The sequence below is a fragment of the Piliocolobus tephrosceles genome, chromosome 4, assembly GCF_002776525.5.
Source record: "Piliocolobus tephrosceles isolate RC106 chromosome 4, ASM277652v3, whole genome shotgun sequence".
Lineage (NCBI taxonomy): Eukaryota > Metazoa > Chordata > Mammalia > Primates > Cercopithecidae > Piliocolobus > Piliocolobus tephrosceles.
In genome coordinates, this window is record NC_045437.1 from 605842 (window position 1) to 632221 (window position 26380).

At 55.9% G+C, this 26380-nt stretch overlaps 1 protein-coding gene across 1 annotated transcript in view; it reads right to left on the reverse strand.

Moving 5' to 3' along the window:
- Positions 1-31: 31 nt before the first annotated feature.
- LOC113220525 (probable palmitoyltransferase ZDHHC11) overlaps positions 32-26380 on the reverse strand; it is a 30527-nt gene continuing 4178 nt past the window's right edge. The window contains exons 2-8 of the mRNA XM_026449854.2: positions 23301-23522; positions 14394-14572; positions 13416-13517; positions 12463-12587; positions 9827-9982; positions 3991-4106; positions 32-522 (exon numbers count right to left, since the gene is read on the reverse strand). Coding sequence (XP_026305639.2) covers positions 484-522; positions 3991-4106; positions 9827-9982; positions 12463-12587; positions 13416-13517; positions 14394-14572; positions 23301-23522 — 939 coding nt within the window. The 3' untranslated portion in view covers positions 32-483. The remainder of the gene's footprint in view (positions 523-3990; positions 4107-9826; positions 9983-12462; positions 12588-13415; positions 13518-14393; positions 14573-23300; positions 23523-26380) is intronic.

Sequence of the window (26380 nt, forward strand, 5' to 3'; positions counted from 1 at the left end):
CGCTTCCTGAAACCCTGTTTGTGAAGCCAACCCTGGCCCTGCTGGGCGGGGCTCCAGGGTCACGGCGCCCCCAGAGCTCCCATTTACTTACCACCTTGACTCAGAAACGGGTTGGACTCTCAGAGCTTACAATTTATACGAAACACTATGAGAGATCATCAGAAACACATTCGGACTCACAACCACACAGTGTTCATGGAGAGATGTAGAAATAAATAAGAGGGTCTTATTCTTGTGCGTTAGTTTAGATGTTAGTTATGAAGAAGGGAGTGAAGAATGTAGTTTCTGCAAGTAAGACAAGCACATCGAGATAGATAATTTGGTATAATTTAACAACGTTAAACAAAACTATTTTATCTTCTACTGCATCATCCCATGATGTCAAAAATGTCTCATCATAGGTGAATTATTTTCCAGTCATTTGAGTTAAGAAAAGAATACAGTTATTCTTCAGTGACCAAGCAACTGCAGAAAGCTGACAACTTACCCCTGTCCAGATGAGCCCAGGGTGCCGTCTCTTTGCTGTGGGGTAAACGAAAATGCGTAACATGAAAAAAGAAGTTGTCGACATGCAGCTGATTCTTACATAAAAGTCAAGTCTATTATTAGTGGGTTTTGAGGAATGGTACCTGGAGTTCTCTTGGGTCCTGAGTTCAGATCTCAGAACCACTTACGTGTGTACATGTTTTCATTTCTCTCTGATGAGAAACTGGGAGTGGGATTCTGGTCATAGACATTTATCTTTTGAAGAAATGCCAAACTGCCTTCCAAAGCGGTGGCACTTTACACCCTCATTTAACTCCCACTAGCAACGCAGGAGACTTGCAATTTCTCTACAACTTCACCAACCCTCGGTGGTGTCTGTCTTTTTGATGACAGGCATCCTCCCGGGTGTGTGGTAGTATCTGATTGTGGTTTTAATTTGCAGCTGCCTGATGTAGAACGATGTTGACATTTTTTTCCATGTGCTTATGTGGCATCCATATATCTATGTATCTACCTTGGTAAGGAGTTTGTTCAAATCTTTTGCCCATTTTATGTATGTATGTATGTATTTTTATTTATTTTTGTAGAGATGCCCAGGCTGGTCTTGAACTTTTGGCCTCCAGCAATTCTCTTGCTTGGCCTCCCACAGCACTGAGATTATAGGTGCTTCCCATTGTGCCCCACTCTCTTGTCCATTTGAAAAACTGGGTTTCTTGTTTGTTTGTGTGTGTGTTTTTTGTTTGTTTTTTACAACTGCATTTTGAAAGCTCTTTATGTCTTTGTGTATTCTGGACATCAGTCTAAGACTTGAAAATATTTTGTTTGTCTGTGGCTTGCACAGGAATGAACACCTTGCTTTATTGTGCTTTGCTTTACCGCACTTCACAGATACTGTTTTTTTTTTGTTTTTTGTTTTTACAAATTGAGGGTTTGTGGCAACCCTGGTCAAGCAAGTCTATCGGCGCCATTTTCCCCGCACCATGTGCTCACTTTGAGTGTCAGTGGAAGCAGCTTTCAGCAATAAAGCACTTTTAATTCAGACACAGAGTTTTTAGACACAATGCTGTTGCACACGTGTCATGTAAACATAGCTTTTATACGCACTGGGACACCAGAAGTTCACGTGACTTGTTTTACTGAGAAGTTCACTTTATTGTGGTTTTCTACAACCAAACCTGCAATCTCTCTCATGTGTGCCCGTATTTTTATTTTCTTAATGGTGACTTTTGAAGAGCAAATATTTTCCAATTTGGTAAAGTCCAAACTATGATTTTTTTCTTTAATAGCCAGTGATTTTGGTGTCATATCAAAGAAAAGCTTTGTCTCACTAAAGATCACAGAGATTTCATTCTATGCTTGCTTCTAGAAGTGTTCTATGTTCAGCTTTTAAGTTTAGGTGTCAGATGGATTTGGGGCTAATTTTTCTGTGGGGAATGAAGTGGTCCTGGGTAATCTTTGTACAGGTATGAAGAACTCAATCATTCTTTTTTCTTTTCCATGTGGATATCCAATTGTTCTAGTACCACTTGTTGAACTATAATTTCTCCCCATTTAATTATTTTAGTACCATTATTTAAAGTCAATTGACCATAAATGAAAGGTTTAACTTTGGACCTTTCTTCTGGTCCATTTCCGTATATCTATGTCGGTGCCACACTGTTTTTATTACTGTAGCTCTCTCTATGTCAGCACCACACTGTCTTTAGTGCTACAGCTTTAGAGTAAAATTTAAAGCCTCGTTGCATAAGTTCTCCAATTTTATTTTTTCTCAAAATCGTTTTAGCTAGTACAGTTTAGGTCTTTTGAATTTTCATATACATTTCAGGACCACCTTGTCATTTCTGCTAAACCAGAAGCCTGCTGGGGTTCAGCAGGGATTGTGGTAAATCTGTACATCAGGTTTGGGGAAAATTGCTCTTTTAATAGTACTTTTTTCCAACCTACGAACTCTTCACTCAATAGAGCATCTCTGACTTCTCTCAGTCATGGTGTGTAGCTTTCAGTGTACATATTTGCACAAGGTTTGTCGAATTTATTCTTTTTTATAAGATTGTGAAAGGAAGTTTTAAAAATATAACCCAGATTTTTCATTGCTGGTGGATAGAGATGTGTGAGGATGTATTTTAATATGTGCCCCACATCCTTGTTAAGCGATTTTATTATCTTAACTGGGTCTTAAAATATACTTTTAGGATTTATTGCCTGCAAATAAACACAGTTTTACTTTGTATTCTGTGTGCCTTCATTTTCCCTGCCACATTGGGCCAGCCGGAATGTTCCTGTGACGTTAGAAGGAGGAGGAAGGGGTGTCATCGCCTGTGCCCAGCCTCAAAGAGAGGGTCACCAGCCTTTCACCAGGAAATGTCATGTCAGGTCCACAGGGTGCTTTCCTGTCAATCCTAGGTCACTGAGATGTGTTAAAAATCATGAATGGGAACTTGCTGGTAACAAATCCTTTTCTGCATTGATTGGCTTGATCACATGGTTACCGTCCTCTATGGGACGAACGTGCTGAGCTGTAGTAATTGATTTCTAGGCCTGGAGTGATATCAGTTGGCCACAGTGCATGGTCCTGCCCGGTGCTGCTGGATTTGGTTTGCCAAGGTCTTATCAGTGGTCTTTGCCTGTGTCTCCTGAATGTATTGGCTTACGAACGCCTGGCTTTGGTGTCAGGTTGATGGTGGCATTGCTGAATGAGTTGGGAAGTGTTGCTTCCTTCTCTGGTTTCTGAAAGAGTCTGTGTGTAGTTGGTATTATATTTTTTTCTTAAAATCTCTGCTAGAATTCATGCATGAAGACTTCAGGGTCTGAGATTTTTCTTCACTGGGAGATTTTAAATTAGTAGTTCAGTCTCTTGGCTGTTCAATGTCTATTGAGATTTTCTATGTCTTCTTGAGTTAGTTACTTAACTGAAAATGGAACTAACTTCCTTAAGTTAAAAAGCGTGTTTCAGGCCAGGTACAGTAGCTCATGCCTGTAATCCCAGCACATTCGGAGGTCAAGGCAGGCAGATCACCTGAGGCCAGAAGTTTGAGACCAGCCTGGCATGTCAAAACCACATCTCTACTAAAAATACAAAAATAAAAATTTGCCGGGTGTAGTAGTACAAATCTGCAATCCCAGCTACTTGGGAGGCTGAGGCAGGCAAATTGTTTGAACCCAGGAAGTGGAGGCTACAGTGAGCCGAGATCTCACCACTTCACTCCACCCTGGGCAACAGAGCGAGACTCTGTCTCAAAAAAACAAAAATGAAATGTTCAGGAGACTCAGTTCCATTACTATCTTTGCACTAGGAAGTCATTGGTGCATTTCCGGTATTTCAGTTCACAAAGACACACAGACACACCCATGCACATAGCCTCACACACAGACACACACGCACCACACACACTCACAGCAGAGTTCACAGGCTGCACTACCCTGAAGCAAAGGAGCGTGCCAACCACAGAGTGACCTTAGACACTGTCCCAGGCCTGAGACATGGAACAGAGACACAAGCAGTACCTGGAGAAATCCTTCCTCCATTTGCGCGCATGCATCTTTCCTCGCCGCTTGGTGTTCTGAACTCTCTTCTTGGCGGGTCTTAATGAGATACTCAAAGGTGGTCATCTTCTTGGCCTCTGGAAAGGGGAAAGGAGGAACAGGACAAGTTACCAGCCCTGCAGCTTTGCACAGGACAGTTCAGAAAGGCAGCCAACGCCACTGACCCAGCCCCTGCGCAGGGAGCGGTGCTCCGCCCACCCTGCAGGCCCTGTGAGGCCAGGATGGGTGCAGGCGCCTCGTGGGTCCAGCTCCACAGCTAGCTGATGTTCAGCAAGGGAGGTCTGCAGCTGTGACCTGGGGACCGGCACCGGCCCACACCCCCCTGCCCACCAAGGCCTCACTGAGCTGCATCGTCAGTGGTGTCAGAAGAGAAGCTGCCTCTCACAGACCTGGGTCCCCCATACCATGCAGCCTGAGAGGTTGCTCCAGATCCCCTGGGAATGCTGGCGGGGGTCAGAGGCCAGCTCAGGAGGGGCCGCTCTGTCTGAGGGTCCAGGTGGCCTGCGCGGGGTTCCTCACATCTGGACACGGGGTGGGGCACACCTTGGGGGATGCACAGAGACCCCGAAGTCGGAGGACCACACAGTGTGGCGGCCACCCCAAGGTGCTGGCTAGTGGGTCCTGGGACCACACATTCCTGCGGGGGCTCAGAGCCCCAGGCCCAGGAGGTGAACACGAGTGCCATCAGTGCCACTCAGCACAGCCTCTGATGGGGCTGAGACAGGTCACATCCCTGCAGCCCTGCACAGAGCCCACCTCAGCAGGCCAGCCAGAGCCCCATCCACCCGGCCTGTAATGCAGGCAGCAAAGCAGTGCATCGAAGCAAAGGAAAACCTGAGACACCTGTTTATCTAAAAGACTCATCTTAATAAACGTTAATCAAATGGGCTCTGCACCTATTTCAGCCACGAGCTTCCGTGGAGGGGCCAAAATCTCCATGCTTCTTTCCCTAAACACCAACACCGTGAGAGCTGATGTCTCGTGTTTTCTGGAGACTGGGACAGCCGCCCACAGAGGCCTATTTGCAGTGAGGAGCAGATGGCGGTGGGTGCCCTATGGAGTTGCCTGCAGCCAGCCCAGCCCCGTCGCCTGCAGTGTTTTGGGTGTTCAGCCCTGGCCAGGCCCTGAGCTGCTTCACATGGCTCTGGCTAGTCCTCCACGCCCCCCAGAACCTGTCGTGGTTTGACCACACAAACTTTTGCTTGTTTATATTCAAGTTAAAATATATGTTCTTTTGCCCAGGTTTGCACAAATACCATCAAAACCAGATTTTCAGCATGCCCTGTGGCTCCCAGAGGCCCGCTTGGTGCAGGTGAGCTCTGTGGGAAACAGTTAACCTGAGCGTCATGGGGAGGTTGAGGGCAGGGAAGCCGCGAAACCTCCCAGGTGGGCCCAGGGTCTCCAGTATGGCCAGGGCTCCCTGGCCGGCCGGGCAATGTGGGGAAGGCTGTGCTTCCCTGACCTCATCAAGCAGGTTTTCTCTATGATCTACTGTGAATGTGGCTCCCATCCATCTCTGGAAGGCAGCCCCACACCACTCACCTGCTCAGGGAATTGTGCCCTCGCCACGAGCACTGAGGACTCTCCAAGGTCCATCTTCCAGCTTCAAAATGAAGTCTGAGTGGCCAGCTGCTTCTGACACAGCTCCCCATGGCCCCCTACCCGACACCTGCCCCCAGATGAACAGAACACACATGCAGGCCAGGCTGCACCTCCAGGAGCCTGCACAGGAAACTGGCGACCTTGCCCCGAGGACCACCCTCCACAGCTGCCTCAGCCTCATGGAGTGGGAGGCAGATGGTCTCTCAGGCCTCTGGATGAGAACACAGCCCAGAGCCCCAGTGGACGCCTCTCCAGGGACCCTGGCAGACACACAGCTCAGAGGTGCTGGCCTCCTGACCACAGAGGCTGAGGTGATGATGTGCTGCACTGAGCGGCTACATTATGGGGCAGTTTTACCACAACTAACAATAACCCATCTACTGACTTTGTCCTGGAAATCTATTCTTTGATGCCTAAATACCCTAAAATCAACACATTCAGCCCTGGCTCTGTCAAGGTCTGAGAGACCTGTGGCCCGTGTTCTGCTCATGGAAGCACTCATCACTCCAGTCGCCCAGGTTGGGACCCAGGGGCCCGCGGAGGCCCCATCCTCATGTTGACCTCAGTGGGCCTTTAAGTGCTGCTGGTTTTGAGTCCCAGACAGCTCCCCAGGCCACCCTTCCTCGTGTTTGCGAGCTCGCCATGATTCACGGATGACCCTGAAGGCTGCCTGCCAGCTCCGTGTGCCTGGCTTCCCTCTGGGATGTCGGGCACAAGGTGGCCCGCGTTTCTCACTGCCTGCCTGCCCACATTCAGATCCTTCAGGAAATGCCTCGGTGACCAGGACCCCTGACATGGTTTCTTGGCTTCTCTGGCTCAGCTGGGATGTCTCCACACTAGACAAACTCATACAACCACGGCAGGCCACCCCGCACCACCTCCTCCTGGAGGCCACAGGCAGCCACAGGATGGGTGGGTGGGGACCGAGCCGCATTTTAGCGGGAGTCCAGGGTCTTCCTTGGAGCCCCAGCAGCTGTTTGGGAAAGGGAGCGCCAGCCCATGCCCAGAGCCACAGTCTCCCAGGTCCAGGGGTGGCTGACCAGCCAAGGGCAGGTGCCTAAGGTTGCCGGTAGGTACACTGGGGCGAGGCCCTGCAGAGAGAGAAGGTCCCATCAGCTGCTCTGCACTGGCCTCTTCCGTACCACACAAGCCCTGAGCCAGCTGGGTGGGCTCGTGGCCACACCTCCCTGCTGTGTGCAGGTCCCCTCCTTGGCATGACTCCTCTGGGGACCCTTCCCAAGCCGCTCGGGCCAAGTGGGTAACCAGGAGAGCCTGTGGTGAGACACCTCCTGCATCGACAGTCTCAGAGGCCAAAAGCAAGGGAGGCTGGGAGTCGCCTGGGGCTGTGGAGCCGGGAGCCCTGCCAGGTAGAGAAGCAGCTCCCAGCTGTCCTGGAGTCACTGCCCAGGGAGGCTCTGGGTCATGGGGGCGGCCCTAGGCCAGGGCGTCGTGCCTCCAGGCATCATGCTGTCTGCTGTGGTCGTGTGAGTTTGTCTGCCCACAGCAGCCACCTGCCTGTCCTTTCATGTTTCTCCCACACCTGATTTGGGTTTTGTGTTCAAGAAGCCCGTTGCAAACGCAGTGCCTGGCTCAGAGGACAGACCAGGCCATCCCTCCCAGCCCCACATGGCTTCAGGCCCACTGCACTTCCCTGCTCTCCCCAGGCCTGACATAGGCTGGCGGGGGCATCTCCTTGCTGGTCTCTGATGTGGGGACAGGTACTACTGCAGGAGACAGGAACAAATGGCTGATGCCCCCAGATGGCAAAGGTTCGTCCTCTGGGACCTCACACCCTTCAGGAAGCAGTCTGTGTGTGGGCCACGCCTCCCCAAATGCCAGCAGCACAGGCTTCCACAGCATCAATGGTGCCACGTCCAGGGCCAGCGTGGGAGTCACGTGCGGGTCAGAAGCCTTGAGAAAGGAGAGGCACACGGTGTAGCCATCAGTGGCGCCCCTGAGCTTGGTCCCAAATGCAGGGGCGAAGCAATAGGTCGTGTGTCTGCACCTATGGTCAAGCACACAGATGCCCACTTTGCCTCTAGGACTACAGCCGGGCACCTGGGAGCAACAGGGTGCTGGTGTCGGCCCTCGGGGTGGGCCGTGTGCTGGGGGCCTGGCCTTCTGCCCCTCATATGCCCACTGAACAGTGCATGTGTGAGCAGCAGCCAGCTCCTGGCATGCTCTGCACTGTGTGGCCGTGGCCGGGGCTGGCAGAGCCATTCGGGCACAGCGTGCATCAAGGGTAGATGGCCTCTAGGGCTCCAGCACCTTCCATGGGTCAAGCTTCCTCTGGGGGCTTCTGGATCCACCATGAGCAGGAGAGTCCCGGTGACGTCCAGGTCAGGCACAGTCTTCATGGCCCCTGGGACCGCACCACCGTGCCTGCTGCTGCCCCCTGCTCCTCCGCCGCCTGAGGCGAGGGCCAGCTTCTTCACAGCACAAGGGCCGTCCACACTTGTTCCTGTCTCATTCTTCACCCTCTCGCCCCAGCGTGCAGGTGACCATGCCTCGCCCACAGAAGCCTGCAGCCCCCTGACGTGCTCAGTACACAGTGGGCACTGAGTATTTTAACCCAAGGAAACATTTTGTGCACAAAGTTGGGAAAGAATGACAAGTGCAGACTTTGTATCACTGGGCAGTTTGGGCATCCGTTAATCTGCAGCACATGTGGAAAAGACCACGTGGGCTTCAGCCCAAGCTTGGCCGATTCTCGTGTTGCGGGGGGACTTGCCCTGACTCTGAGCATCTGAGGGTGAGAGATTTCCTGATAAGGAGAGATGATGAATTCTGGGTGGAGTGAAACTCCAGGAAAGCCTTTGTGGTAAACCCAAAATATTTAAATATAAGAAAGATTGCTAGATAATTCTAGAAAGTACTTTTTAAAATATTCCTGAATCTAAGAGGGGTGGAGAGTTTTGAAACAGGCCCAAATGACTTCTCACTCTTAAGGGTTTAGGCTTCGGGAACGGGCAGCCTGAGACATTCTACAAGGCAGACGCGTGTCTCTGTGAAGTTACATCTGAGGCTTTAGTTCCATTCCATTCAGTAAACATATCCTAAGCACCTATTCTATACAGGCACTGGCCTTGATGTCCAAAACTAAAATTCTGAAAACACCACATTCAGCACTGTGTCCATATGATTTAATCCAGTGATTTTCATTGCACTTTCATTAAAAAAAATTCAACCTTCAGGCAAGACAACAGTGACTACAAGATGTGCGTTAGAGGTGTGTCTTATAAAACGTTCCCACAGTTGTGTGGGGACGGTGGTTTGTAGGGTAACCTTTGGTTATGAACAAGGAGCCTCTTGGTGGTGCACGTTCATTCTGAGCTGGGCATTCTCGCCACAACTGCAGGCAGGGGCTGCTCTACAGATGGGGGTGAGCCCAGAGCCTGACCCACCCGACTCCCTCCGCCCTGACCAGGGCTTGGCCAAGCTGTCGGGAGCAGGGCATTCTTGGGGGCTGGCCTGGACACATTCTGCTGCCCATGTCCAAAGAAAACCCCTGAGAGGCCACAGCCTCGGGGCCACCACTGCTCAGAGAATGGAAGACGCTTTGCAGCTGGCCCACCATGACCAAAATGGCTAATGCCAGGAGCAGGGAGGTTGTTGTTACTTCCAACAACAGGTTTCCCTGGGGCTGGAGAGTTTACCCTCCCTGGTTCAGCAACATGACTGACCGCCTAACACTGTGCCCGCTGTGAGACTCAGCAAGACCAACTCTCGCTTCAGTTGTCTAGTTAGTGGGTGACCTGCCTGTAATATTTTTCATTGTTAGAATTTCTACTTGCTGCTTTTCTAAGTCCACCTGTTCTTATTTCATAATGTCCTGTTCTTATTTCATAATGTCCTGTTCTTCCCTAATAGATCCCATTTCATTTTCTCTGAACATTTTAAACTTGTTACTTCAAGCACCCGGCACTGCTCCTGCAGGTCTCTGTGTGAGTTTAGCTCCTTGCTGGGCCTGCTGGGCCCTCATGGCTTTAATTTCTTCCTGTGATTTGCCCTTTTTGTCCATGATCTAATTTCTGGGACAGGCTGACCCTGAACACATGCGAACACGGGGGACAAAGACACCGGCCCCAGGCATGGGGGACTCAGGGTTGGGAACATACTAAGGTAGATGTGTAAGATGAGCAGCTCTGACCACCCAGGCTTGGGGGAATCGGGGGGCTTAGGGTGGGGGACATACTCAGGTAGATGTGGAAGATGAGCAGCTGGCCCAGCTGCACCAAGCCAAGCAGGTCCAGCAGGAGCACGACCATGCCGATGATCACGACTATCAGGGTCTGCACCTGCACCGGGAACAGGGGAAGGAACAGCAGCCACGTGTTCGTATTCTTGACATCTGTCGAGACAAGGGAGAGACACTGTGTCCAGCACCTGTTGACGGGTGCCACATCAGGTGGATGTCGCAGACCAGAGCTTGCTGGGGATGGGGCAGCGTGGGGACAGCTGGCGCAAGGGATGCCTCCCTGCCCAAGTGGACGCCTCCGGTACCTGAAGGCCCCGTGGGTCCTGCTGCCTGCGGTTGGTTTTTATGATCCCTTCTTTATGGATCTGGGAGGTGAGGCTCCGACAGGGTCACTAAGTGCCAGGGCCCCAGCACTCACCCCTTCCTCACTAAGTGCAGGGGTCACAGCGCCTGCCGACTCTGCCGGGCCCCAGCACCCATCCCTTCCTCATGGCCCACGCTATGTCCCTGGGCCCTCTGCACCCTAAAACAGCCGCCTTCAAATAGAACAGGAAAGCCACAGCTCTCGCCTGGGGTCATTTCTAAGACACGGTCCTCTGAGACACTGGGCTGCCAACACTCAAAACCACAACACTTCCAAAAACCAGGCATAATGCAGAATGGCAGAGGGTCAGACAAGGTAGAATGGGAGAGGGTTGGGGAAGGCAGAATGGCAGAAGGTTGGATTCAGCGTGGATGTCTTTGGGTGACAGAGCGTGGATGTCTTTGGGTGATGGACCCTCTCTGGAACTGGTGGCCTCGGGGGCCATCCTAGTAAGGCAAACACCACAGTCGGCCAGACGGGACTGCAGCTCAATGTGCCCGGGCCAGGCTGGACCCCACACTGCCCCCTTAGCCGTGACATCACGATGAGTCCAGCCCATGGTAACAAGGAGCTGCTTTGCTCAGGGCCCTGCTGGTTTTAAAGTCCTGCAGAATCATCTGGAACAGCAAACCCAGGAAATCGCTCAGTCCACAGTCAATGAACTCACACCGAGCCACTGGCACTACCGTGTGGAAGCAGCATGTTCCAGGAGAGAAGCCAGCACATGCCATCTCGGCCACCTCTTGCCTCTCACTCTCTCCTGGCATCCCCCATGGTGACAGCCCAGACAACGTGGAGGCTGCTGGGGAAGGTGACTTGCTACGGGGGGAAGAACACAACAGGCGTCGTCTTGGGCTTGGGTCTGCTGAGGTCAGGGCCTCGCCAGGGTGGGGCTGGCTTTCAGGAAGGGCTTCAGAAGCGGCTGTGAGGCCCTGGTGGCATCGGTCACGCTTCAAAGTGGAAGGAGGAGCTTTAGGGCCTTCCACATGGAGCTGGCAAAGCTCATCCTTGAAAAAAAAAGTCACACTGTGTTGGCTCTGGAATGTTCTGGAACAAGGGGCAGGCAAGTCCTGCCTCTCTTGCCACCTGGGCCGTGTGCAGTGCGGGTGCAGCCACGCCTGGGGCCGAGACTGGCAGTCTTGACCCACACCCCAAGGAGCTGCTCTGGCCCAGGTCCTCCTGGTCAGGGTCCCAGCGCTGCTGCGATAAATACAAGTGGTGGTGGGTGCGGGCAGCTCCCACAGCAGACTCTTGCACTCCGAGGCAGGGCTCTGATGTCCAGCTACAGGACAAGAGGGCACACGGCCTCCGCATTCCATGGCAGACTCCTGTGGTCCAAGGCAGCCCTCTGATGGCCAGCTGCAGGACAGGCGGACACGCTGCCCCTGCATTCCACGGCAGACTCTTGCGCTCCGAGGCAGGCCTCTGACATCCAGCTTCAGGACAGGCAGACATGCTGCCTCCACAGGGTCCAGGGAGGTCCTCCCACCTCTGCCAGCTCCTGGGGCTCCGGGGGACCCTGGGCTGTGGCTGTGTGACTCCAACCCTGCCTCCATCCTCACGGGGCTGCCTCCCTCTACGTCTCTCCTTTCTCTTATAAGCACCGTCATGGCTGGATTTGGGCCTCCTGGGACCACCCAGTATGAGACTCCCACCTCAGATCTTAAGTCACAGTGGCAGACCCATTTCCTGAGGACACTGGCATCACAGACTCCGAGGACACTGGCATCACGGGGTCTGGGTTTGGCGTGGACTTACCGCTGGAGCCCACAGTCCTCACCGCCACGTCTCTCCTGTGGCTCAGTGCGGGTATCCCAGGCTCTGGGCCCACTTGGCCAAGAGCCTCAGCACCCTACAGACTACAGCCCAGCACCCTCAGTGCTGCCTCTACTCTCTCTCCCCATGGGCTGCTCCTACTGGACAGACACCCCCACTGTCCCACAGCCACGTGGCCCCACAGGACAGCGTGACAGGTGCTGCAGGGCGGGGGCAGAGCTGGACCCCACTGTCTCTCACCTGTCGTGACCTGCAGCATTCACAGAGCAGTGCAGCCAGTGCCTTTCCCAAGCCTGCCTCCTGCACGCTGGGGGCTGCTGGGCTGCGTGGACCCTGGGCTACTGCCTTCGGCCCAGGTCAGAGCCTGCCTGGTGCTGCCCACCCTGGCCTCTCCCTGGGGCAAGAGGGGCCGACCACCTCCAGATCCGATACTACTGCCCAGAAAGATGGCTGGAGGTGAGGCTGAGGCCCCCCAAGAGTGGCAGCCACGTACCTTCATAGTTGGGGTCCGTGCGGAGCACCCCGGGGTTCACAAAGTACTGGACGAGGATGTACAGCAGGATGGTGATCAGGCAAAGCATGCCGGCTGTGGCTGAGGCCACGGTGCTGAAGAAGAACCTGCCAGGAGACACACAGGCAGGCATGGGAGGTGGGAAACGGGAGCAGTGGGGCACGGGGGCAGGTGTGGGGTCACGGAGGCAGGTGTGGGGGGCACGGGGGCAGAGGGGCATGGGGGCGGGGGGGGGGGGGGGGGGGGAAGGAGGCGGGGCGGGGAGGGGGGTACGAGAATAAGAGAGAGAACAAACATCTTGGAAAAATATATTTGAAGTTATAGTCTATGAAAGTTATCCTCCTCTCACTAGAGAGGTTTACATGCAAATCCAAGAAATACAGAGAACTCCAGACAGATACTATACAAGACAACCATCCTCAAGGCACATAGTAATCAGGTTCTTTTCCCTGGTGATCTTCACAACTCAGGGCTGCTGACAGCCAGGGCTCAGAACACCAGGCCTTGAGAGTCCCTGGATCCTCCACCACAGTCAGGGGAAACACCTCTCGTCAGTCCCCGCTGGGTGCCCACTGCCTTTCCGTGGCCCCACCCCTGTGCTGGATGAGCCTCAGCCCGGGTGGAGAGAAGGCAGCCCGGCCCAGGACAGTGTGGTCAGGAAGCCTCAGCCAGGGCGGCCCAGCAAATGCCCACGTTGGACCTCCAGGGACTTAACACTGTGCGGATGAGCTTGTCCAGGGACGGCCGCACCACAGCCCCAGAGCCAGAAAGGAGGCCGGGGCACGCAGGCACCAAGCGTCACCACATCAGGACAGGGACGCAGCCCCAAGACGACCCTCCACCCTTTCACCACGAGGACCCCTGCCCACAGACCCCCTCCCTTCCGAATTCCCCCAAGCCTGGCCCGTGCCGGCCATCCCCGCTGTGCCCCTCACCAGTAATTACGGCTTCCCACGCAGTTGCTGATCCACTTGCAGTGGTGGTCGAAGCCAGATACACACTTATTGCAGGAAATGCAGTGTTTGGTTTTCTTATTCCTGGATGGATGAATCGGGGAACGGCTGTCAGGCCCCAAGTGCGCAGGCTGGGCCAGGGCCGGAGCCCCATCTCCGGGAGCCAGGTGCCTCGGGGGAACCAGCCCTGTGGGGCCTGGGGAGTGGGCGTTCGGCGGGGAATGGGAGGCTGGGGGAGGGAGTTGAGGCCTGTAGGGAGGAGGAGAAGCAGGGCAGCGCTGGACAGAGGTAGCCACAGGGCAGGAGGAGCCCGTGTCTGTGGTGGGTGCAGACGCCAGAGCGTAGACCACCCCCCAGCCTTCCTGCACCAGCCTCACTCTGGGCAATGGTCCTGGAGGAGGCCGCACCTGCCCCATGGTTCCAGGACTTGAGGCTAGGGGCTTGGATCCCACCCGTGCCTACAGTACCTCCCTTGCAGCCGACAGCAGCCCTGCAGCCACCCCCTACGCCATCACGGATGCCCCCCGGGCCCCAGGAAACACTGGAACCCTTCCCTCCCTCTTTCCCTGGGGCTTGCCTTGAAAACCCCCAAGAAAGACAGTGCTCTCTTGCCCTGGGATCACGGGGGAGGGACCTCGTGCACGAAATGCACTGAGGACCAAACGTGCCTGAGTGCCACTGCGTTCCATTCCAGGGGAGCAGCGGGTCACCTGTAGGTGACAGACACAGCCCTCCAGCCTCAGCCCTGCCTGCAAAGGAGTTGGGGTGGCCTGGCACTGTGCCCCCTTCACAGCACAATGAGGGGCTATCCACCTGCAGCCACAGGGCCGGTCCCCAGAAGCTCCATTAGCGTCAGCTGTGGCCATGGCAGGGGCCCTGTGGGGCCAGCAGTGACCTGAGCCCCCGCGCCCCTGGAGGTGACCCTGACACCGCGGGGCCTCGGCGAGGGTGGACACTCACACGGTGACCTTGCACAGGTGGCAGAACTGGTTCTGGATCACGTGTGCGTGTTTCGATCTGTCGAAGATCGGCATGGGCTGAGAGTAGTTCTTCACGAGTCTGACATCGAAGTCGGCCGGGTCGATGCAGGAGGCAATCAGGTGGACGACGAGGTGGAAGGAGAAGATCCCCCCGGTCACCTGGCACGTCAAGGAAGAACCTGGCCCAGGGCCTGGTCAGCCTGGCACGAGGCGTCCCCATGAGGCCCAAGGGCCCAGGAGAGGTGAGGCCGCCAGTCAGCCCTACTCACCCAACCCTGCACACCCAGTCCTGCACACTGGAGCCCAGCTCAACCAGGCTTGGCTCTGCTCACCCAGTCCTGCGCACATGGCCCTGTACACCTAGGCCTGCAGACCTGAGCCCTGCACACTCAGCCCTGCTTACATGGCCCTGCTCACCCAGCCCTGCACACCTGAGCCCTGCTCACCTGGCCCTGTTCACCGGGCCCTGTTCACTGGGCCTCCTCACATGGCCCTGCACACCTGGCCCTACACACCCAAGCCCAGCTCAACCAGGTCCAGCCCTGGTCACATGGCCCTGCTCACCCAGCCCTGCACACACGGCCCTGTACACCTAGGCCTGCAGACCTGAGCCCTGCACACTCAGCCCTGCTCACCCGAGCCCTGCTCAGTCAGCCCTGCACACCAAGCCCTGCACACACCACCCTGCACACCCGGCCCTGCACACCCAAGCCCTGCACACCTGGCCCTGCTCACCCGGCCCTGCACATCCAGTCCTGCCCACTTGGCCCTATTTACCCAGCGCCGCACACACAGCCCTGCTTACCCAGGCCCAGAGGAGACGAGACCACCCATCAGCCCTGCACACACAGCCCTGTGCCAGGCAGGGACCGGGATGGCTGCCCCCATGCCCTTTTTGTTCATCCCTGTTGGACACAGGGCAAATCCCCCACAGAATGCACTGCACCCCCAGAGGCTCAGCCAGCCCAGCCAAGCACAGTGACCCCAAAGCCCTTTACACCTTGAGGGACAGACCTGGGTGTAAACACAGCCAGACGCAGCCCCAAAGGCCCTGGGGAGCCTGGGTTCTTTTATACCAGAGACCCCCGAGCACTGGGACAGAAGCACAGCCTCAGACGGCAGGAGAGGGGGAGGAGGCAGGGAGCTGCACAATCTACCCGCTCCCTCTAGACCCCAGATGGCTGCTCAGGGACCCTCTCCCCGAGACTCGCTCAGGGAAGCCCCCCTAGACTCGCTCATGGACCCCAGACTCACTCAGGGCCCCTCCAGACTCTCTCAAGGACCCCAGACTCATTCAGGGACCCTGGGCCTCTGCCTCGGAGCCTGGCTGTGGGGGCACTGGGTAGAGGGTCCTTGTCCCCTGGAGCCAGGAGAAGCTGGGCTCCCCATGACCGGGACATCAGCTCCCGCCCTCAGATCCTGGCTCCCTCCTCCTTTCACCCTGGGACCAACACAGACTCCCCATGGCAACCAAACAGAAGGGGTGGAGCGCGGGCCCTCCCGTCACCCTGCCTGGCCCCTGGACTGCCTTCTAGCCAGGAGTTCACGGTTGACAGTCGTCTCCACAGGGCAGCCCAGAGGCCCTCACCGCATGGAAACGCAGGCTACAGACCTGCGGAGCACAGCGCTGTCCACCTTGGCACAGGGGCGAGGAGGAAGGTGCTGGCCATGTGCAAAGGCTGCGCAGGGAGTTTAGCAGAAGGCTGCCAGCAGGGTGGGTCCTGTGCCAGGCCAGGGGGCTGCTGTCCCTCCTGACAGAGCCCCTCTTCGGAGCCCCCTCAGGCAACGTTGGGACAGCTTTGCTGCTGCTGGGCTCACACTCCGCCTTGTCCTGGCACTACCCTGGGGCATGGGGTTAGGGTTTTTATGCAGCAGCCCTTCCCTGACGAGGGTCCCGTAAGAAATGTGCTGTAATGCATGGGAAGCCTGAGTGTGAAGCTGGTTCCGACCGAAACGCAGACACAGGTACCGAAGCCCTCGGCAGGACGCGACGCACACCCTGCATCTTCCAAGCGCCCACGTGGCCCCGACCCTGGGTGCTTGTGGGCATGAGCTGAGGAGGAGGCTCTGTGGGTGCAGACATGGCTGCAAGGAGGACAGGAGAGAATGATCTGGATGCCAAGGGGATGGGACTAGGGAGCGGCTGCCCAGGCTGGGGTGCGATGGGAGTTGGACAGTGCAGCTGGAGGCCAGCCAGGCTCTAGGGAACTCACATGGGGGCCAGGACTGATCAGACGCCTGCACTGGCCACTCTGATCCCACCATGCTAGAGGAGAGGCCTGCAGGGGCCCCGCCAAAAGGGAGTGGACTGAGGCCGCAGGGCTCACTGTCCAGCTGGTGACACCGACGTGACGAGGCTGCATCCCGGCTGCTGTCTCGTGCACCCGCTCCCTGCAGGCTGAGCTGGGGACGCTGCACTATTTATGTGGTTGCCGGGGCAACGGAGAGGGCATCTGGAGCCTTGGGACGCTCTCCGTGGCCGCTGAGGACAATGAGACCAGGCAGGAAGCTGCACTGTGGCCCAGGAGAAGCCCCTTCCTCTGCAGAGCTGGAGCAGCACTTCCCTTGCTGGAAACTGGTGGGCAGGGAGGGCGGGGCCAGGCAGGGCCAGGCAGAGCCTCTGCCTGGGCAGCAGGTGAAGCTCAGGCTGAGGACGCCCACCCAGGCCCTTGGTCACCACATCCAACTGCAGCCTCACATTCTCCAGGCTTCGCACACAGAAGCCCACTGCCAGGGAGACGGTGCTGCTGCAGAGGGCCACCAGGAGACAGCCTGGAGATGGTGTGGCCCTAACCAGGACCCCTTGACTTCCATGTGGAGGAGCTCAGGGCTGACCTGAGCCTGAACCTGCCAGGCAAACCCGTGGCGCTCCTGAGCCAGTCTTCAAACCTGCAGGCGCCGAGGCCGGGCGGTCACCCTGAAGGCATCCACCCAGAAACCAGGGTTCAGCTGGCAAAGGACACCCCCCTGTAAGATTCCAGGGCAGTATCTCCCCCCGGACAGCTCCCTGGACTCAAAGCTTTTCTCATGAGAACCAGGTTGAAGCAAATCTTTCACTGCACACTATGGTGCCCTGCTGTCCATCGGCCGCACTTCGGCCAGCGAGGGCCGCGCTCTGCAAAAGGATGTGCTCCTGGGACACCCATCACCCACTCACGTGGGTGACCCTTCCTGAGCTGGCAGGAGCCCCAGGATAGGAGACACTGGGTACTGTATTCTCAATTTTCTCTGCTTCTACTTTCACATTTAATTTTATCCTGGTAGTGCTTTATGTTCCAATGAGCAATAAACAGTAAAAGAAGTAGAGTAAGTGTCTCCCTTTCACCACGCAAACCGCCTGCCCTCTGGAAGTTTCGGTCTCAAGCTGTCATGAGAACCTAGCTATGCCGGAACCTCCCCTAGCAACAATCTGTATTTTGTAAACAAACAGTGCCGCAGGGCCAGCCCAGGACACACGCCCTGTGCCCTTTGTAACACTGCTAACCTTTCCCCCGCCCTGTTCTCCAGGCAGGAAAAGAGAGGAGGCGGAGAGCGAGCCCACAGCCCCTACTCCTGGGGCCCAGTGCAGTCCCCGTCACGTCTTGGCACCTCATCAGTCCCTGCGGGGCTCAAAGCTGACACGTGCTGGGAAGGTGCAGCGCCACTCCGTGCTGGTGAATCTTCCAGCGCGGCCGCCAAGCTCGTGCTGCCCTGGGCCACAGCACGGGACTTTGCTGGGAAGAGATTTCTCCAGATTAAACAGAGTTACACAGATTCCAATCCCTTCCACACAACAGGCCCTATGGATGTGGTGGCCGCGGAGTCTGTTTCCCTTTGCAGAAGAACAGATGTGGGCACGTGTGCACTGAGGCCTGCTCTGGAAGGGCTTGAGCACGAGGCCACTGACAGTCGGCCAAGCCTGGCACTCAATGTCCACCTAACCTGGGGTCTTTATTCCATTTCTTCCCCACTTTCCACAATACAATACCCCTCACCCTGCACCTGACCTCCCCTGGGGCCAGGGGCTGCAGCCACAGGGCCTGGGTGGTCACTTCCCAGACCCGCCTAGGTCCCTGCAGGTGCCAGATAGCGTGGGCACCCTCCAGTGGCCACAATGGAAAGCCACGTGCTGCTGGCCTGGGGCCCGAGGGGGTCGCTGAGGCAGGGGCACGGGGGGTGCAGCTGGGGAGGCTGTCCTGAGCCCAGCGCCGGCCAGCAGGAGGGGCAGCATGGACGAGGGCTGGGACACCAAGGGCTCCATTAGAAATGGAGAGCCAGGTGTGGAGTAGGGGGTACGGGGGAGCCACAGAGGGTTCCCCTACCAGAGAGCAGGTGATAGCCCAGAGGCACGCGTGGCCAAGCCACAGGCCAAAGGAAGAGTGGAGAGAAGGGATTCTAGCAGCGCAGAAGGAAATAGCCAGGTGTGGAGGGTCAAATCATCCCCCACACAGGTCCAAGCCCTAACTCCCAGCACCTGTGGCTGTGACTGCAGTTGGAAATAGGGTCTTGCAGATAGTCCTGTTAGGGTAAGGCTGTTTCAGGTAGGCCCTACTCCAATGACCGGCATCATTACAAAAACGGGTACCCAACAGCCGCAGACACACAGAGAAAAGACGGTGTGAACACCAGCAGACGAGCCACGGAGAGCGGCCGGAACCATCCCCTCCAGCAGCTTCAGCAAGAGCAGGGTGCAGCCAGCACCCGATTCCACACGGTTGGGGACCCCGGGCCCTGGAACTGTGAGACCAGATATGTCTGCTGTTGCAGGCACCTGGTTTTTGGTGCTTTGTGATGGCAGCCCCAGGACGTGCCGCGGCCACCTGGTGATGCTGACGGAGAGAGACAGACGGCGGGCAGAGCAGCAGGGGAGGGCGCCTTCCTCTGCAGAGCATCCACTGGGCCATGCAGTGGAATCGCAGACGGAAACACAGCATTTTACACCCCCAGCGTAACTGTGACTCAGATGAGGGTTGCAACGGAAAGCGACATACCTGAGACCCAGAGTCCACCTGTGCACCACTCCGGATTGGCAGGGGCAGAGACCCAGCCCACCCTCCGAAGGAACCACTGCATCCCCACCTACCAGGCCTCCTGACAGAGCAGTGGGACAGGCCGATGCCACCCGCGCCACGTTCTTCTGAAACTGCTCAGCCTCAACCACACAGACCCCCAGATGGTGGAGCAAGACACTGGTCTGGATACGCCGTGACACTGTGGTCAAGGAGATACCAGCAGCTGCCAGGAAAAGGCAGGCGGGCACTGTGCTGACCTAAACACACCCAGAGACTCGGTCGCAACATGCCAGAACCTTGGCCAGATTCTGGATTAAAAATCCTATCAAGTGCATCTGGGGGCTGTTGGAGCATGTTGACGTGGACTGCCTCGGGCATGGTCCGATCACAGCCTGTCTTCTCACCTGCCATGAAGGTGCAATACAGGAGGACACCCATGTGTGGAGGGCATGTGCTGGAGCAGGGAGGCCGGCCGTGCAGCGCAGGGTCAGTGACTGTGGGCTTCAGTGACATCCTCATCCCTCACTGCAGGACACCCGGGGCCAATGGCGCTGCCGTGCAGCTCTGTGGGTCTGTGGGTCTGTAGGTCTGTGGATTTCTGGGCCCTGGAGGTGGGGGAGTCCATCTGGGACCCAGGCTTTGGGGGTGTGGGGACGCAGGGCTGTAGGTGGAGAACTCGGACTCTGGGCCACAGCAGAAGCTCGGCCAATGGCAGGGGATCTTGGGGAATGCCAGCAGGGCCACAGGGCACACCCTGGGCCTGGCAGAGACAGGCCACTACTCAGAACTAAGATCTGTCCTCCTGATGAGTGGAGGGGTGCAAGGCTGGCAGTGTGTGCCAGGTGGAAACGTGGGTTGCCACATTCCAGCACCCCCCATGGTAGAAGCGCAACCCCCCACGCGTGTGTCCAGGCACAGTCTTAGACACCCACGGAGCCCCCACTCTGGTGACTGGGCACACTCAGGGCCTCTCAGCAAAGGCCTCCTCTTGGGAAGTGAGCACTGCTTCCCTAAATCCCCTAGGACTGGGGAGGCCAGGGAGCAGACAGGGGGACACAAAGTCTTCTACTCACAGCCCCAGACGGTCACTCGAAGTCCCAGTCAGTCACTCACAGCCCCAGACAGACATTCCCAGTCCCGGACGGACACTCCCAGCCCTGGACGGTCACTCGCAATCCTGGAGGGCCACTCACAGCCCCGGAGAAACATTCCTAGTCCCAGACAGACACTCCCAGCCCTGGACAGCCATGCCCAGCCCTGGATGGTCACTCCCAGCCCCAGACGGTCACTCGCAGCCTGGACGACTATTCACAGCTCCAGGCAGACACTCCCAGCCCCAGACAGACACTCCCAGCCCCGGATGGCCACTCACAGCCCCGGAGAGCCACCTGCAAACAGGACGCAGGTTGCAAGAGGGATGGAGCCAGAGAGCACCCAGGATGAGTCAGCACTCACGTCTCTCACTAAAGCACATCCTTGGACCCCTGGCAAGGCTCTCTGCGAGGCCAGCTGGGCCCAGCCCATTTCAGACTTGTAGATAGGGTGTGGCCTGACCTCCCAAGGGAACTTGAGCCGCACAAGCCACCCCAAGACCCAGAGACTGAGCCTCAAATCCCTGGGGAGACACCCTTGAATCAATGAGCCAGACAGGGTGGCTGAATGAGAGGCCAAAAGCCTTACTGGCAGTGTGTGTCTGTCTGTGTGTGCCCGGGTCCATGTGTGTGCTTACAGAAAATACATAGCTTTAAACATACATTAAAAAGTGAGAAAGGTCTACAATCAATGACCTAAGTTTCCATCTTAAGATGATAGAAAAAAGAGCAAAGTAAACCCACGGTCAGTTGAAGGAAGTAGTAAAAATAAAAGCAGATTTTTTTTTAAATAGAAGAAAAACAGGCAAACAATAGAGAAAATTAATAGATTAAAAAGCTGACCCTTTTCAAGACGAATGAAAGGGATAAACCCCAGGAAGACTGATGAAGGAGGAGGAGGAAGACACAAATGGCCAGGATAGTGAGGAAGGAGGGCGCAGCACTCCTTTCCTCACAGACGGGAAAAGGCTGGCAGGAAACACTGTAAACACCTGTATTCCAAGAAATATGACAACCTACGTGCAATACTCCAATTTCCTGAAAATACAACTTATCAGCTGGGCGCGGTGGCTCACGCCTGTAATCCCAGCACTTTGGGAGACTGAGGCGGGTGGATCACAAGGTCAGGAGTTCAAGACCAGCCTGGCCAACATGGTGAAACCCCATCTCCACTGAAAAATACAAAAATTAGCGGGGCGTGGTGGCGCGCACCTGTAGTCCCAGCTACTCAGGAGGCTGGGGCAGGAGGATTTGTTTGAACCTGGGAGGCAGGGGTTGCAGTGAACCGAGATCACACCATTGCACTCCAGCCTGGGTGACAAGAGCGAGACTCCATGTTCGAAAAAGAAAAAAAAAGAAAAGAAAAATACAACCTATGAAAATGGAAACAAGAAAACAGAGAAACAGAATAGCTCTTTATCAAAGAAACTGAATTCATTGTCAAAAGCCTTCCCACAAGGGAAACTGTTGCACTTGGGGAAAAATCCAGCAAAGTCTAGACTGAGGGGCCTCCTGTGGGCAAAAGCACCAGTTTTTCTGACCAGTCAAAGGCCTGGGAGCAAAACAGATAGAGGAAGGGGGGCTTCAGGGACACAGCAGCCCCATGGCACGTGGCTCCCGATGTGAGCCACACATCTGCAGAAAGACTTGTTTAGAAAATTGGGGAAATGGCCATACGGAAAAGGAGTATATGATATTAAGAAATAGCTATGTAATTTTTAAGTGAGATAAAGCATGGTGTTATAAAAATAAAAATAGTTTTTCAGACACAAACTGTAGCATTCACAGGTGAAATTTCACGACGTCTCAGATTTCTTAAGGTCACTCCAGTACACGTGTGAGAGGTAAAACAAGGTTAGCAAAAGCTTCACCGTTGAAGCAGGTGACTGGCACCCGTGGGTCCGCTTGACTGTAGTCTCTACCTCTGTAAACTGAAAGACGCCACAGGAACAAGTTTCAGCAAACAGGGACATGCCCTTGCTGGTGGCTGAGGTGCTCAGGCTGGCGGGCTGCACACCTGGTCACTCTGCATCCGGCCCCTACACCTCCCTGCCCGTGCCGCGGCAACACACACCAGGCTCGCCATTCACCAGAGACCTGCCCAGGATGGCCCAGCCAGAGGACCACACAGTGGTGTCACCACTTCCCCACTGAGGCAGGCTCTAGTGAGGAGTGACACATCCCACTTTTAGAAATAGGGTTCTAGTGCCCCCAGGCACCAAACGCAGGCCAACTGCTCCCAGGCCCCTTTGTCCTCACACACTCATGTCTCAGCGACCCTAGGGGGCCTGGGATTTCTTGACTGAGTGACATGGTCTGCTGGGGGTAGGGCAGTGCCTACATGCTCCACGGACGTGCACCCTGGGAGATGGGAGCACACAGGCTCCTGCCTGCTGGAAGATGATGGGAGCAGATGCGAGCCCCCGCCTGCTGGGAGATGACAGCAGACACAGGTCCCCCACCCACTGGGAGATGGGAGCAGACGCAGGGTCCCCCGCCCACTGGGAGATGGGAGCAGACGGTCTAACATGGGGTCAGTGGCTGCCCTGTCCACCCTGACCCTGAGCCACACAGGAATGGCCTGATGTGGGGTCAGCAGTTGTCCTGTCCACCCTGACCCTGAGCAGGGGCTGCACAGAGCACCAGTGGCCACTGGGCCCACCTGCAGGCTCGGGGGACATAGTCTGGCCCAGGGCAGGTGACTGGTGCCGCCGGGCGGCCATGGACCAGATCCCAGACCCAGGCCCACTGCAGGGTCCTCCTGGAGCCCCTCCCGCTCAGACCGTGTCACAGTGAAAAGGATACCACGTAGGCGACATATTTCCACACATGAGGCAGGAGGGGAATGAAGATCCCGAAGGTGGCCGAGGAAAGGCCCAGGAAGACAGCCCAGGTCACCACCTGGAAGTAGTGCAGGGGTAACGACCAGCCGTTCACTCTGGAGATGCGGGGCGGCAAGACCAGCTCTCCACTATTGAGCACGGCTTCTGGGGCGACGGAACACTGGCTCCCGGGGCGGGTGTCCATCTGCAGGATACAGAAGGGGAGGACCAGCCCCGTCAGCCCCAGGGAGGGCTGGCCCCGCCCACTGTCAGGGAGGCCTCGGGACTGGGAACATCATCCCCCAGGACCAGCACTGAGAGCCAATGGCCCAGCACTGCCTGGGGCCGCATCCCCGGAGGAGGGAGCAGGGCTGGGATGGAGCCGGTGCAGGGCCCTGCCCAGGGGAATGAACAGACACGCTGTAGAATCTGACCCTGGCCACAGCCGAGCGGCTACAGAAAATGGCTCTCCAGGGTGTGGGGGCCCCTGGGCGGAGGACCTGGCCAGGCACCCCGTGCCAGCGCTACCACCCCTCAGTTCCCCTGAGGATTTGTTAAGTTCTGGGGAGCCCTCGACAGCCCCCACACAGCAATAGGTCCCAGAACCCGTTCATGAATACACAGGCTCACCCAAGACTCCCCAGGTGCCAGAGGAAAACCCACATCAGAAAGAGGCCACACTGAGCAGAGGGGTGCGCCTGCGAGAAACTGAGGCAATACCGGAAGAGCTCCTGAGCCGTTACTAACTGCTGCAACACTGAAATCTCCCAGATCCTCCCCAAGAAGCCTCCCTGAGCTTCCCAGAGGAGCAGGACCCGAGAGCTCACTTCACAGGGTCCTGTGTGTCTCCCCTTCCACAGGACAGGGTAGCCCGTCCAGCCACGCGGGGCTGGGGCCTCTGTCCAGGTGGGCAGTGGCTGGGAGGTTCTGAACGCACACTGCGGCGGCTCCTGGCCAGTCAGGTGGGGAGGGCAGCAGGGGAGGCAGGGACATAGCGTCAGGGGAGGGAGGGACGTGGCGTCAGGGGAGGGAGGGACGTGGTGTCAGCGGAGGGAAGGAGGGGCAGTGAAAGGCACTGAACAGCCACTGCTGGGTGGGGGATCTGGAGGGGCTGGGCGGTCTCGACAGAGGAGTGTTAGGAAGCTTCCCCACATTATGCCTCGTGCAAAGCCCTTGTTGTCTCTTTGGGAAAAAACCTTCAGAAAATGAAGTTGGTATTACATGTACTACTTTGGGAAGAGAGACATTGAAAAATAGTTCACAATTCTTCTTCCTTACAGTCGTGATCGTCCATGATTCAGTGGCTCTGCGCCGCCTTTGGGGCTCCTCCCTGGTCCTCCAAATGTGACACCAGGCGGATGCGGGGCCATAGGGCCCTGGGGCTTGAGCCACACAAGAACGTCTCAGGGAGACCTGAGAGACTCACAGCTGTGAAACAAGACCATGGTGCCTTGGTCGGGCGCGGGGGCTCACGCTGTAATCCCAGCACTGTGGGAGGCCGAGGCGTGCGGATCACCTGAGGTCAGGAGTTCGAGACCAGCCTGGGCAATATGGCAAAACCCCATCTCTACTGAAAATACAAAGATTAGCAGGGCATGGTGGCACATGCCTCTAATTCCAGCTACTCGGGAGGCTGAGGCATGAGAATCGTTTGAACCTGGGAGGTCAAGGCTGCAGTGACTCAAGATTGTGCCACTGCATTCCAGCCTGGGCAACAGAAGGAGACTCCATCAGAAAAGAAAAGGAGAGGAGGGGAGGGGAGGGGAGGGGGCAAGAAAAGTCCAAGGTGCCAAGGACAGAAACAGAAACACAGAAAGACAATCTTGTTCATTAAAAAAACAATTCCCAATTAAAAACAAAACCCAAATCAAAGTGCCAACAAACAGAAATGATGTTGCCAAAAATCACATTGGTAAAACCTGGAAGATCAAATCCAGGAAGGACCACAGATCTCAGAGAAGAGAAGAGGAATGGCTCAGCGGCCTGGAGCCTGGAGCCTGACCATGTTCATCTGTCAGGCTTTCAGAAGAGGAAGGTAGAGCGTCTGAGAGAGAAGAAAACACTGAAGAATGTTGAGAAGACTGAAGGCTTCAGGTCCACACTGTGCACCAAGGGCCAGAAAGGACGATTGGAAAAAGAAATACATCCACACCAGTGAAAATGTGAGCGGCAAGGATGTAGAAAAAAATCCTACAGTGTTCTCAGAAGAAAACAAGAGGGAGATTCACTGCAATATATGGATACCTGCAAATTGTACTGCATCTGGTTTTTATAAAAATACAACAAGAGCAATTCTGCAAGTTCTGAGAGTATTTTCATCTTAAAATGCATCTGGCCAAAGAATAATCAAAGTTTGAGAGAAAACAGATTCTTTTGGAATGTGTGAATATTCAAAGTACACCAACCATTAATCATTTCCAAAAAGAATTATTTAAAGATTTACTCCATCAAATAAATTATCACAGATAAAATATGGAGAGCAAATTAATCTAAAATTATATCTAAATTAAATCCAAAACAAAACCAAATCTAAGTGACAGACGACAGAACCATGAACCTGCACCACCGGCCGCAGGCGTGGACCATTGGGGTCGCGCTGTTCCACAGAGCCACGCGCGGGGGCGTGGGAACTCCATGCTGGCCAGCACACAGACATCTCCTCACAGGATCTCGGTACAGCCCAGGACAGCGGAGCAGCCCAGCAGCAGGGGCCGCACCTGCCCCACGGAGGACAGCGAGACGGGGAGAGATACCCCACGGAGGACAGCGAGTGAGGGGGCACGGACCTCACAATAGCCAGGGAAGACTCCAAGACAGCTCCTTCCCCTCAGGCCCACGCTCAGCCTCGATACCACTGTGGCCTGTGAGCACATTCACAACCCACACCACACAACCCACACCACACAACCCACACCACACACCATACAACCCACACCACACACCACACACAAAACCCACACCACAGGCCACACACCACACACCACACAACCCACACCACAGGCCACACTTCACACACCACAGGCCACACACCACACACCACACAACCCACACCACACACCACAC